The sequence below is a fragment of the Leucoraja erinacea genome, chromosome 16 (genome assembly GCF_028641065.1).
Source record: "Leucoraja erinacea ecotype New England chromosome 16, Leri_hhj_1, whole genome shotgun sequence".
Classification (NCBI taxonomy): Eukaryota; Metazoa; Chordata; class Chondrichthyes; order Rajiformes; family Rajidae; genus Leucoraja; species Leucoraja erinaceus.
This window is the reverse complement of record NC_073392.1, coordinates 22,903,731-22,918,139: the sequence shown is the minus strand read 5'-3', so window position 1 is coordinate 22,918,139 and position 14,409 is coordinate 22,903,731. Positions and strand designations below refer to the sequence as shown.

The 14,409-nt window shown below is 44.0% G+C and overlaps 1 protein-coding gene across 3 annotated transcripts in view; it reads left to right on the top strand.

Annotated features, from left to right (window-relative positions):
* ip6k1 (inositol hexakisphosphate kinase 1) overlaps positions 1 to 14,409 on the top strand; it is a 62,464-nt gene that overhangs the window by 37,812 nt on the left and 10,243 nt on the right. For all 3 annotated transcript variants that reach the window (XM_055647844.1, XM_055647845.1, XM_055647846.1), the window contains one exon: positions 12,181 to 12,362. In XM_055647844.1, coding sequence (XP_055503819.1) covers positions 12,181 to 12,362 — 182 coding nt within the window. The remainder of the gene's footprint in view (positions 1 to 12,180; positions 12,363 to 14,409) is intronic.

Below are 14,409 nucleotides of genomic sequence, written 5' to 3'. Positions count from 1 at the left end.
AAATACTTTAAAAGAATTTAAAAAAAGAAGAAATATATGTGAGTGGTCTGATTTATAGTGGAATGGATGACAGCATTCTCATGTCGTGTGGATATTTGAGTTCTAATGGCCCAGGGAAAGAAACTGTTCTTGAGTCTGTTTGTCCGGCTTTTGACGCACCTTTACCACCTACCAGAGGGCAGGAGGTTGAACAGGTACTTTGGATCCGTCTTCACTAAGGACACAAACAATCTTCCTGATATAGTAGTGGCCAGAAGAGGGAGGAACTGAAGGAAATCAACATTAGGCAGGAAATGGTGTTGGGTAGACTGATGGGACTGAAGGCTGATAAATCCCCAGGGCCTGATGGTCTGCATCCCAGGGTACTTAAGGAAGAGGCTCTATAAATCATGGATGCATTGGTGATAATTTTCCAATGTTCTATAGACTCGGGATCAATTCCTGTGGATTGGAGGCTAGCTAATGTTATCCCACTTTTTAAGAAAGGAGGGGAGAGAAAACAGGGAATTATAGACCAGTTGGCCTGACATCGGTGGTGGGGAAGATGCTGGAGTCAATTATAAAGCCGCACATTAGCAGTACAGGATCGGTCCGAGTCAGCATGGATTTACGAAGGGGAAATCATGCTTGACTAATCTTCTGGAATTTTCTGAAGATGTAACTAGGAAAATGGACAAGGGAGAGCCAGTGGATGTAGTGTACCTGGACTTTCAGAAAGCATTTAATAAGGTCCCCACGTAGGAGATTAGTGGGCTACAAAGCCAATGGTATTGCCTCGTGCTGACATGGAACCCCTCTTTCAGAGTGTCCCTGAAAGAAAGTTATTACTCATATGACAGGTGACATCCAGGTCCGATCGCCGCCCCACATCAATTAAATATAGCCTAGGGCACATGGTATTGGGGATAGAGTGCTGACATGGATAGAGAAGTGGTTGGCAGACAGGAGACAAAGAATAGGGATTAACGGGTCCCTTTCAGAATGGCAGGCAATGACTAGTGGGGTACCGCAAGACTTGGTGCTGTGACCGCAGCTATTTACAATATACATCAATGATTTGGATGAAGGGATTCAAAGTAACATTAGCAAATTTGCAGATGACACAACGCTGGGTGGCAGTGTGAACTGTGAGGAGAATGCTATGAGAATGCAGGGTGACTTGGACAGGTTGGAGGAGTGGGCGGATGCATGGCAGATGAAGTTTAATGTGGATAAATGTGAGGTTATCCACTTTGGTATCAAAAACAGGAAGGCAGATTACTATCTAAATGGCGTCAATTTGTGAAAAGAGGAAGTACAATGGGATCTGGGGGTCCTTGTTCATCAGTCTATGAAAGTAAGCATGCGGGTACAGCAGGCAGTGAAGAAAGCGAATGGCATGTTGGCCTTTATAACAAGAGGAGTCGAGTATAGGGGCAAAGAGGTCCTTCTGCCGTTGTACAGAGCCCTACTGAGACCACACCTGGAGTATTGTGTGCAGTTTTGGTCCCCTAATTTGAGGAAGGGCATTCTTGCTATTGAGGGAGTGCAGCGTAGGTTTACAAGGTTAATTTCCGGGATGGCAGGACTGTCATATGCTGAGAGAATGGAGCGGCTGGGCTTGTACACTCTGGAGTTTAGAAGGTTTAGAGGGGGGATCTTATTGAAACATATAAGATTGTTAAGGGTTTGGACACGCTAGAGGCAGGAAACATGTTCCCGATGTTGGGGGAGTCCAGAACCAGGGGCCACAGTTTAAGAATAAGGGGTAAGCCATTTAGAACGAAGACGAGGAAACACTTTTTCACAGAGAGTTGCGCGTCTGTGGAATTCTCTGCCTCAGAGGGCGGTGGAGGCAGGTTCTCTGGATGCTTTCACGAGAGAGCTAGATAGTACTCTTAAAGATAGCGGAGTTAGGGGATATGGGGAGAAGGCAGGAACGGGGTACTGATTGGGGATGATCAGCCATGATCACATTGAATGACAGTGCTAGCTCGAAGGGCCGAATGACCTACCTCTGCACCAATTGTCTATTGTCTCCTGATACGAGTCCGACCACTGTAGTGTCATCCGCGAATTTAATAATTGAGTTTGTGGAGTGGATGGAAGTACAGTCGTAAGTGCAAGGAGCAAAGAGGAGTGGATTCAGCACACAGCCCTGTGGAGAACCAGCGCTAAGTGTGAGGGTGGAGGAGCAGTGTGGGCCCATTTTGACTGTTTGTGGGTGGTTAGTGAGGAAGCCATGCGCAAGTGAGAGGGGGGAAGTCTTAGTCCGACAGCATGGCAATGTTTAAGAAATATTTGGACAGGTACATCGATAGGATAGGTTTAGAGGGATATGAACCAAATGCAGGCATGTGGAATTAGTGTAAATCAGATGCGTTGGTTGGTGTGGGCAAGTTGGGCTGAAGGGCCTGTTTCTGCGCTCTATGACTCTATGATATGCATTTGTTGTCATTGGTGTAAAGGGGTTGGGGAAGCTCATATTAAGTATTGTTAAGGGAAGACAGTATAAAGTGAGCAATGAGGAAAGAGATTGCAAGTTTTAGATGGTGGTTGCCTTAATTAGAGATTAGTCAGGAAAGCAATAAAGGTCCGTCCATTGATGAAAAGTAAATATGATCTACAGGTGGATGGTGGAAAATTAGGATTCTAAGTGCAGTGTTAAAAGGTAGAAAAAGTGAAAGGTGAGAAGATGGCAAAGATAATAGAAAGAAAGTGATATATTCATTGGAGAGATACTGCCATTGTGGTCTAGATGAGGCAAGTGTGGTAGGTATAATGAAACAGGGTTTCATTTAGGATGCTGATACCACTCTTCAGCCAGGTCATTGCAATTATCCATAATAAGCTTCTGGGTAATAGATTTTCTTCACATATGAATATAGAAATGAAAGTTGAACTGGGGTGGGATACACAGGGCCAGCACGGGGTGGGATGTGATGAATGGAAGAGATGCAGGAAAGATTAGCACCCACTGGTTACATGGTTGCTGCTCGCAAGGATATGCTGGGATGAACACATTGATGGCACCTATCTTGTGCCATAGATGGTCAAAATTGGGTAGGCAACAAGGAAAGTAGGTAAGCAAGTATTGAAGAGTTGAACCATCACCTATCTATGTTCTCCAGATATGCTGCCAGGCCCGCTGAATTACTCGAGCATTTTGTATCCTCAAAGTGATGGATAAAACCGGACTAGCTGTTAAAAACAGGCCATGGAAAATTTAAGGCGTATATGTCTTGACATGCAACAGGTTCAGGATGCACAAATCCTGGCTGTAAATCAGGAAGAGAGCACCCAAAAAGAAGCAACCCATACCTAAAGTAGTGGTTGTTATTGATAGAGTGGAATCAGCATTGTGCATTACAAACGTGCAGGTTGCAAGAGTGATGTCACAGTCATTTGAGTCTGGCAGCCATCTGTAGGACATTGGACTAGAGAGAGTGTAGATGCTCGAAACATGCAAAATCTATTTTGGGCGACACAAATGCTGGCAAAGTTCGAGGTCACCATGTTCCAGAATTGCTGGGGACGGGAACCTCATTAGTCCTAATGTCGTTCAGAGTCGGCATGTAATATCAGATATGAGTTATAGGTCACATATAAAGATTTTTTAATGAAATGTATGAATTTGTTGACGTGTCATTTGAGTCTTGGATGTTGCGAGAAGTTAAGATTTTGATAGCCAAAACGACTAAATGTTTGCTGAGGACAACGGAGTCAGCATAGCATGGCGATGGTAGTGACAGTAAACCAACTGCTAACAGTGCCAAGGCTAAAATGTGCAGTGTGTTTTGCAAAGAAAAACCTGAACTGTGAAGAGATCCATTTGGAGGAAATGGAAGGAGATGATGTTCAAGTTAAGGACAAGGCAATGTCTTACAGAGCTGGTCATATAACTGGTCCATAAGCATAGACACAGAGCTAACTCTTCCTCAGCACATCTGCACACTTTGAAGATTTAGTCTTTTAAGGATGAACAGCCAACCTCAGCTGAGGCTCTAGGCATTGTACTAAACTGAAATGCAAAAATCATCAAGTCAGTGATCTTTGGTTACCAAGCCTTCAAGTGCCAAGTGATGTTTTTGTCTCCCACGTCCCACAATGTACTTACATAGGAATTAGTTAGGCCAGATCAATGATATACTCAAATGTGCAAGATCATTTTTGCAATGGATAGTATAATAAAGTTATTTTATTCTATTATGTTGATCATTTTTGTAATCCAAAATGGAACCAGTAGTTTGTCCTTTGATAAATAACATTGCTCATGGTGAGTTAACTTGCATTTCTAAATTTGTTTATTCTAAGAACTACTATTCTGGATAAAAGAAACAGCACAAATTAGTGCTGTAACTGACGAGCTGCTAGTCGATATAAATGAGATCTCCCAATGGTAATGGAGCTGGTGATTGAAAGGCAATTCCTGATCGCAGGGGATTCCCCAACTTAGATCTCTCCCAGCACCCAAGACTCAGCCCTCCAGCTCGAAGGTTTCTCCATTCATCACATGCACAGAATGGAGGCAGTGAGGAAAGGAGGGGTGGTGGCATCTCCCTCATGGTAAGCTCTTAGTGGTGCTCAAACTTGTGGGGCCTGTCCAACTGCTACTTTTTGCACCTCAAACACCTGGAAGTGTAATACTGCCCCTTCTACCTCCTGAGGCAATTCACCTCCATCAACATGACTGCAGCACCCCATCTCAGGCAGACATTCAACTAGCATTGGAGGAGTTGCACATTAACAAACACCAGATGTCTTTCCTATCATAGTCGTAGACTTCAACAAAGCCAATTTGAAGAAATCACTCCCAATCTACCACCAGTACGTGTCCTGCAGCACCAGATGATCAATTGCTGCTATTTCACCATCGGAGATGCTTATCGCTCCGGCCCCCGTTCTAGGAAATCGGACCACTTGGCTGTGCTGTTCCTTCCTGCATATGTACAGCGACTGAAGAGCATAGCGCAGTGATGAGGACTGAACTGGGCTGGACAAGGGAGGCAGAGAAACGACTCGGATTGCTTGGAGCCGGTAAACTGGGAGATGTTCAAGGACTCGGCAACAGACTTAAACGAATACGCCATTGTTGTTACAGACTTCATAAGGAAATGTGCGGAGATGTGTGTTCCCACGAAAACCATCAAATTGTTCCTCAACCAGAAGACTTGGATAAACCATAACTCTGCAATCATCTGAGGACCAGATTTAGTTTAGTTTAGAGATACAATGCTGAAACAGGCCCTTCAGCCCACCGAGTTCACGCTGCCCAGCAATCCCTGCACATTAACACTATCTTACACACACTAGGGGCAATTTACACATACACCAAGCCAATTAACCTACATACCTGTGCGTCTTTGGTGTGTGGGAGGAAACCGAAGATCTCGGAGAAAACCCACACCGTCACGAGAAGAACGTACAAAGTCCGTACAGAGAGCACCCGCAGTCAGGATCAAACCTGGGTGCTACAAGAGCTGTAAGGCAGCAACTCTACTGCTGCGCCACCATGCCGCCCTCGAGATCTCGGGCATTCAAGTCTGGCGATGCATATTCATCCAAGGTCTAAGTGTAATAAGGCCATTTAAAAGACTAAAAGTGACTTTTACTCTGGAGAATGAGACAGATGTTCAGTAGCTGTAGCTGGGCTTGCATGTCATCACTTCCTACAAGGCAAAAGGGGGCAGCACAAGCGACTAGGAGGCATCAATCCTGGGCGAGCTCAATGCATTCTACGCATGCTTCGATGGGGAGAACACTGGTGTGCCTTGCCAGGCCCCATAGCCTCCGATGGTATTGCAAACTTGGTTAATGAGGCTAACGTCAGAAATCCTTCCAGAAATCGTCTGGGCCTGATCACGTTCTCACAATATGTCCGGACGAACTGGTTGGAGTTTTTTGTGGACTTCGTCAACCTCTCATTACTGGTCTGAAGTTACCACCTGCTTTAAATGGGCATCAATAATACCGGCATCAAGGAAGAGTAAAGTGGCAGGCATCAATGACTAAGGACCGGTGGCACTAATGCCCATGGTTACGAAATGGTTTGAGAGGTTGGTTATGTTGCATATCAACTCCTATCTCAACTAGTATCTGAATCTACTACAAGTTGCTTACTGCCACAGTAGACTAGCGGAGAATGTGATCTCACTGGCTCACCACTCCACACTAGATAATGTGAACAATAAAAACGCATATGTCAGGTTGTTCATAGATTACAGCTCGATGTTCAATTACTTCATGCCTTCCAAACTGATTACTGGGAACTTGGTCTACACATCACTCTCACCTGGATCCTCGTCTTCCTCATCAACAGAACAGAATCAGTACGAATTGGCAGCAACACATCCTCCTTGATAACCATAGGCACTGGAGCATCTCAAGGCTGTTTGCTCAGCCCTCACCTCTGCTCACTAAACCCGTGACTATGGCCGAAAACAGTTCCTACTCCATCTTTAAATTTACCGATGACACCTCCGTTGATTACGGATGATGATGATGAATGAAGGAGATCGATCGCCTGACTGAACGGTGCTAGAACAGCAGCCTTGCTCTCAACGTCAGTAAAACTAAGAACTGATTGTTGACTTTATAAAAGGAAGGCCAAAGATCCAAAAACCTGTCTTCATTGACAGCTGGAGCAAGTCAAAAGCTTAATTCCTGGGAGTGCATATCTCTGAAGATCTGTCCTGGACCCAGCACATTGATGCAATCATAAAGGAAGCCCATCCACACCTGTACTTCCTTAGAAGATAGAGGAGATTTGGCATAGCGACAATTACTCTAGAACTTTAGAACTTTTAGAGTAAAGGGCATATTGACTGGTTGCAACGAGGCCTAGTTTGGCAAAATTGAACGCCCAGGAACGAATAAGATTGCAAAAACTGGTGAAAACTACCCAGTCCAACATCACCACCTCCCCACCATCTAAGGGATCTATAGGAGGCACTGTCTCAAAAGGACAGCCAGCATCAACAGGAACCCACACCACCCTGGCCATGCTTTTATTTCACTCCTGCCATCGGGAAGGAGATATAGGAGCCTGAAAACTATTGCCCGGGTTCAGGAGCAACGTCTTCCCAACAACCATTTGGCTATTGAACACTGCGAAGTCCAACAAATCTCCAAACTACAAATTGTCTCAATAGCACTGGGAACTTGGGAGCATTGTTTTTGTCTTTGCACTATATTGTTTGTTTTTATATATTGAACTACTTTTTGTTGTTTATGAGGGAGTACCATGTTTACATATCTGCTGTGCTGCTGCAAGGAAGAATTTCATTGTTCTGTTTTGGTAAATATGACAAAACTCTCTTGACTATTCCTGTCTCCAATATGGGCTGGCTGTGCATATCCATTTCTGAAGGCTTCTGTCAAAAATGTAAATTGTGGAAATTGTTTTTTTTTTTAAAGGACAGGGATGGCACAGCTAGTAGAGCTTCAACCACCCAGGTTTGTTTGTATCCCATGGTACAGGTGCACAACCTTTTATCCAGTGTTCCGGAAACCGAAAAACTCCGAAAACCGGCCATTTTTTCCAAGATGTCGTCTGCACACCAAAGAAACGACCCACGGTCATCCCTGGTCTGTACTACTGTCACGGTGCCTCCTCCCCGGAGACCGGGGAGGCACTTAAACATCTGTAAATCATTACTTAAATGTTAATCAGTTAGTTTGGAGGACTTTTATGTGGGTGGTGGGGGGGGGGGGGTTGAAGGGGTAAACTTTAATTCTTAGTCCCCTACCTGGTCGGAGAGGCGGGGAGCGGTCAATGCCTTACCGGGTCGCCGTGCAGTAAGCTCCGCAGCGCTGTGGCCGCCAACTCCCAGCTGGGGCTGCGGGCGGCACCGGTTGTAGCTCCGACCCCGGCAACTCTACCCCTGGCTGCGAGGCGCTCTAAATCCAGCGCCGCCCGCGACCGGACGCCCCCAGCTCCGCAAATGTTGGGAGTCGGCGGCGTCGCAGCGCTGGGATACCAGCGGGAAGCGGGCAATGCCTTACCGGGTCGCTGTGCGGTAAGCTCCAGGGCGCTGAGGCCGCCTTCTCCCAACGTTCGCGGCGCTGGATTTGGAGCGCCTCGCAGCCAGGGGTAGAGTTGCCGGGGTCGGAGCTCCAACCGGCGCCGCCCGCGGCCGGACGGAGCCCCCAGCTCCGCGATGTTGGGAGTCGCCGACCAGGTAGGGGACTAAGAATTAAAGTTTACCCCTTCACCCACCCACCCCACCACCACCACATAAAATCCCTCCAAACTAACTGACTAACATTTATGCAATGATTTACAATGATTCCCCGGTCTCCGGGGAGGAGGCAGTCTCTCCAGACTTTTCAAGCCGCCCGCGCTACCTACCTAATCTACGCTAAAAATCTTCCATTCGGAAATCCGAAAATGTCCGAAATCCGACAAGTGTCTGGTCCCAAGGCTTTCAGATTAAAGGTTGTGCACCTGTACTGTCCATAAATGAGCCATTAATGTTTAGCAGGGTCTGAGTGGGCCAAAGGAATTGTTTCTATATTTTATCTTTCTATGTCTGTGAATCAGTGGTATTGTCTGTGATGTAGAGGCGATGTGAGAGGCATATTGTTATTTTTGATCAACAAGTGAGTGAAGTGTTTTCAAGAATTTTTCTTTTTCTGAATTTTTCAATCCTTCCAATTTATTGCCCTCTCATGAAAATCTGATTCCAAGCATTTTAGTTGCCTTCCCATGCTTTACTCCAGTGACTATTCTACATGTATGGCTATTGATTTGTTTGGCTGCAATGCCCAGGTGACTTTGACCTGCTCTCATTAGCTAATTGTATGCACTTGCAATCTGGACTGATTTTTTTTGGGTATCCTTTTGCATAAAGGCTGAAACAAATTGTGCTGCCTAGTGTTGCTATATAAATGCCTTGTGGTATGAGACTGAGCTCAGCACCTTGGCGCTCACGAAAATTGAATCCATGGCTACTATAAAACAAGCAAAGTTTAGTGTAGAGACAAGAGATTGCAATGCTGGAATCTGGAGCAAAAGTTCTATCACATGGCTGTGATTAGCCATGATCACAAAGAATGGCAGTGCAGGCTCGAAGGACCAGATGGCCTGCTCCAGCACCTATTTTCTATGTTTCTAAATGCAAAGTTTACTCTTTTACGTTGTTTACTAATCCATGAGGTTTACTGCCTCCGAGCTGTACCATTGCGTGCCGTTGGTGTAATCGCTTTAAAAAAAGACTAGGATAAGTGGGATCGGTTGGGCCCCGTTTCCCCAACACACTATTCCACCACTCACCCGTTCCCCCAATGCAACCCGTTCCCCCAACGTAACCCCTTCCCCAACGCAACCCGTTTCCCCCAACGCAACATTCCACCACTCACCCACAGTCCCCAACTGTGCAGGTGTGGATCATTTCCCCTCACCCCCCCCCCCCCAACGCTCTGTCCACCTCCCCCCTCCCTCTTCTCTCCTTTCTCCTCACCTGCTCCACTCCCTCCCTCACCTCTCCCTCTCCTTTCTCTTACGCTCGATCTCTCCCTCCCTTCCTCCATAACCCCTCTCCCCCTCCCTACCCCCTCCCCTCCCTCTATCTCCCTGCTTCCCCACTCCTCACCTCTCCTATCTCACTCCCCCAATAAAACCAATATTTAAATTTCTCCTCCTCTCCTCCCATCACTCCCTCTCCTTACAACAATGTAACAAATCTCACATTGCACTGGGTGGAACACTGTTGATGGACAGTTTCTGTAAATTAGATCCCATTGTGACATCATACGCTGCTAACTACCGGTGGAACACTGGTGAGGGGCAGTTTATGTAAATGAGATCCCATTGTGATGTCATACGTTGCTAACTACCAGTGCAGATGAAAGATTTTTCTCAAAGTGAGATTTTGTGAAAAGAAAATGTCAATAACGTAAAATATAACATCAATCTGAGCGAAACGATAAAAACACACCACAGGACAATTGTGAGTAAGGTGATATAAAATCATAGTGCTATCGTGTGCCGTTTTGGTATAGTTCCAGACACACACAGTCACCCAGACAGACACAGGCACACAGACAGAGACAGACACACACAGACAGAGGCGCGCAGACACACAGACACCACCCCCACAACTGTGCAGGCGTGGCTCATTTCCCCTCATCCCCCAACACTCCCTCCCCCTCCTCTTCACCCTCTCTCTTCTCTCCACTCCCTCCTTCACCTCTCCTACCCTCCTTTCCCCTACCCCCGGCGCCAATTAATGGACTCGACTTTAGGGTCACCGTTAGCACTCCCATGAGCCAATCAATCCTCCCCACGTAGGGGGGGCGGGCAAAAATCTCACCCTCCTTACTCCCTTTGAAGCTGCAGATCCCATTGTCTCTCTGTCACCTCTCCCTCCCTCCTTTTCCTTACCCTCAGTCACTCCCTCCCTCGCCTCTCCGCTTTCGCACTCCCCCATTAAAATACAATGTTTAAATAACATTTCTTCTCCCATCCCCCACTCCGTCAACTCTCATATCTTCTGTATTGGCAGCAGAGATCACATTGTGATGTCATTTTCGGTTTTCGGAATCTTCACGGCAGCTTGTGTAAATGAGATCCCATTGTGATTGGATGACTGAGATGCCATTGTGACCATCACTGGAAGCTGCTAGAAACGTCTCCCACTCACAGGCAGTTATTATTTTCAAAGTTGCCTTTTTTTTAACTTTAAATATCAATAACGTGAAATGTTACATCAAATGTGAAGACAACGGGAAAAAGCTGAGTAAGATTCTGCAAAGAATTTCGCACTATTGTGTACCGTTTTGGCGTAGTTCATTGATCAGACAGACAGACAGACAAACAAGACAAGACTTTTAATAGTATATAGATATTGTGTTGGGTCAGAGCACTGTCAAGCTTCAAACAAGTAAATTTCTGTCATTCAGACTACTCATGTTATGGCAATTTGACGAATGGAAATTTGCCATAACTGATTTCACAGATCATATTTGTGTACTTGTGTGTTCAATGAACTGTTAAATTGGACTGGATATTCTGCATCAACTTCAATGTAAATTGGCATAAGGAATGTTTCTAATTTGTGATGTGTAGAGACAAGTATTAAATATTAAACGAAAGATGAATAAATGTTGACAAAGTACAATGTTGTTGTACTGTTTAGGTAGGTATTTGAAACTATAACTGGTTACAAGAACAGTGGGAAATTGCCTAGCAGGAATTGTTATTAAGCTAAACCAAAAGGGAAGAATTATGAAAGTGTGCTTGTGAAAGACCGGATCGATTGATTTTATGGATGGCAATACCTGGAGATGGGTGGATGCTAAGGTTCATTGTAGGAATACAAATGTGGGAGAAGAGGGCAGGCTATGACAAAGACTGGTTTGTTGATTACCACCACATGGTAATTAGCGAGTGTGGGTAGGAATGAAAAAGAATTGGAAGAACAGTTGTCTTCTCAAAATAACAATCATACACTTGATTAGAGGCAGATATTGGGATATCCTCAGAGTTTGGGGTTTATTTAGTGCGAGGACCGTACCAAACTTCGCAAAAGTCGCAATTTAATATTTTGCCTTGAGTTATCAAAATTACCTTCAGTAGCACCTAATGATTGCAAATTTGTAAACAAGCCAGCTTCTGTGACATCAGTGTATGAATGTACAGTGAGAATAGATAATGCTGTTGAAATAGGCAGTATCTATGGAGGCTGAAGAACACATTGTTTCAGGGTGAGAAATTGGGGAGGAAGGAAACAACCAAACTACAGTTTTATTTCAAGGTTGGAGAGTAGAATAAATTAAATGACAAAAAGGGATTATGTTTTGCAATACCATTTGTCCTGTCCTGTTCCTACATCCTATATTCTTCTTAGTTCTGAAAAATGGCATCTTTATATCGCTTTGGTACCAATATATGACATTGAAGTGAAATACTGGTGGGTGCAGATGTGTTATTAAATGACATGAGTACAGAACTGTTAAATAAGTCGAGTATGGAATATAACAAGTAAAACAACTGCTTTCAATTGGATGTAATAAAGCATGCGGAGAAATAACACAGTATAACATGTCATTTCCCATCTATTTGAAGTTTTGGATTGCATTGTGATCAATGTTTCTAGGAGGACCCCAGCCCCACATTTAGTGTGGACAACTGACTGTCATCTTCACATTTGAATGAATCGTTTTTTCCCATTTCATGGTGCTCCTTTGATTTTCGTATAGCCCTCAGGAACTGAAGAGTTCAAGGATGGAGTTACAGATTTCGTCTGACATTCCCTTCCAAATGCTGGATAGCAACAGTGCACTGATTTCAGAGAAGATCAGCTTCAATCCCTGGAGTTTACGCTGCCACAAACAGCAGCTGAGTCGGATGCGCTCTGAATCACAGGATCGGAAACTTTACAGTATCCTTTACTATGCATCTGTGTAACGTGTTGGGGCCAATGTTGTGACATCCCAATTACCATTACATGCTATGATTTGGTACAACTTAATATAACTGCAGTAGCTCAGAAGGTCTGATTAGAAAAGCATACCACATCAACATCTGAATGCACCTACGTTACTGGGGCAACCCATTAATGGAAGGTGTTTAGTGGCTGGTGCCAGCAGGCAGGACAGCCTGGTAACCAAATTCATACTGAACAAGATGGATTTTGAAAGTGAGGCAGTGAGGTTTGAAGAGGAACCCAAGAGTGTGATGGTAGGGGGGTCACAAATGTTGTGGATGTGTAATTCCAGCAACACTTCAGCAAGCACACCTACTGCTTTATTACCATGCACCATCTTGATCTTTCATTCACTCCATTAGTAACATATTTTGACGGCTGTGCATATAATCTATAAAATGTCCTGCAGCAACTCTCAAAAGTATCTTTACAAAATAGACCAATCCTATGATTATCTTAACCGAAAGAAGATAGCAGGAGGGCCTCGGGAACATCAGCTCTTAAATTTCTGTCAAAGTTGCAGATTGTACTGATTTGAAAATCAACTGGGTCAGAATCTCGATTTGCTTTCCTAACAGCACGGGGTTATTAACATGGAGTGCAGCAGTTCAAGATTCAGCAGGACGATTATGCAATTAATGCATATATGGCTATTGATGAGACATTCCAAGCACAAGTTAAAAAAAAAACTTTCCAGTACCATTTATAACATTGTAATATGTTCCAAAGTCCTTGGGGGAGCTAGCTGTATCAAGTGAAATATAACCCTACCCACATGAGAAGTTGATGATTTTTGACCAAAGGCTTAGTTAACGTAAGAATGGAAGGAAAAGAAAATCAAAGGTGGAGAGATTTAAGAAGATAATAATGGTAGAATTTAAAGTGAAAGTAACTAGCTGAAGGATCAATATGACCTGAGACATTAAATTTCACAAACAAATGTAGGTACAGGTTGATGAAATTTGGATTTTCCCTTAACATGGAGACTGCCTGCTTTTGGTATTCTGGGCGCATAAAGTTTAAAAAAATGAAAGGCATGAAGGTTTTGAGCTGCAACCTTTGAGCCTATCCATTATTTTCCATTACTTAACAGATTGCCAACGCTAAGTAAGATCAAGCATTCAGAGTTCTTCATTGGCCAATCCAGATGCAATAAAATGACGATTATGCAGTCTCCTTGTAATGGGAAAATCTACATTTCCTTTAACTGCATCTCTGAATTTGCTTTCACTGGGAAGCGATAAAAAGAATGCCCTCAACCAATTTCAGCATTAGCATGCCCATGAATAACCCAATTTCAGATAAAGATGGGCTTGTCGTTCCTGGAGTTTAGTCATGGCCTCTAGGTTTGCTGCTGAGGAATCCAGCATAATTGTGGAAATTATTGGAATTCACTCAGCTTCACATCAGAAGACAAAGAAACAATAAAAAAAATGTTGCTTTCATTTGATGTAATAATAATAAATACTTTATTGATCCCTTCAGGGAAATTCAGATGTCCAGAAGCCCCAAACCAACAAACCCACAGATTCAAAACGAATGCAGACAGAAAATAAATGTTTTAAATTATTCATGCATTTTGCAGTCTATATAAATATTTTTAACTTTTAATTCTGTTTTTTATGTTAATCATTTAAAATATCCCTAAATATCAAGCATATAAAAAATATTTTTACACCTATTGGAGTTGGGAGAGTGAGGCTCTGTCAGAGCGAGGAACTGGACACTGCACTGTTAGAATCCTAGTTACAGCATAGTTGGATTCCAACATGTTTCAGACCAGTGCAATCACGCCTTTATGTGGGCAAGGTGAGGGTGATGGGCACTGATCTCCACCTGAATGTCTAGATGTCATTCAACAAGCAGAAGTATTGATTTCCCATCAGCTGCGGCAATAGGTTATCAAGAGTTTCCTTGCTTTTGTTTAACCTAATGCCATGACACTGCATGGGGTCTACTCATTATGGATGATTTACAAGGCCCATCACTCCTTGCCTGTGTA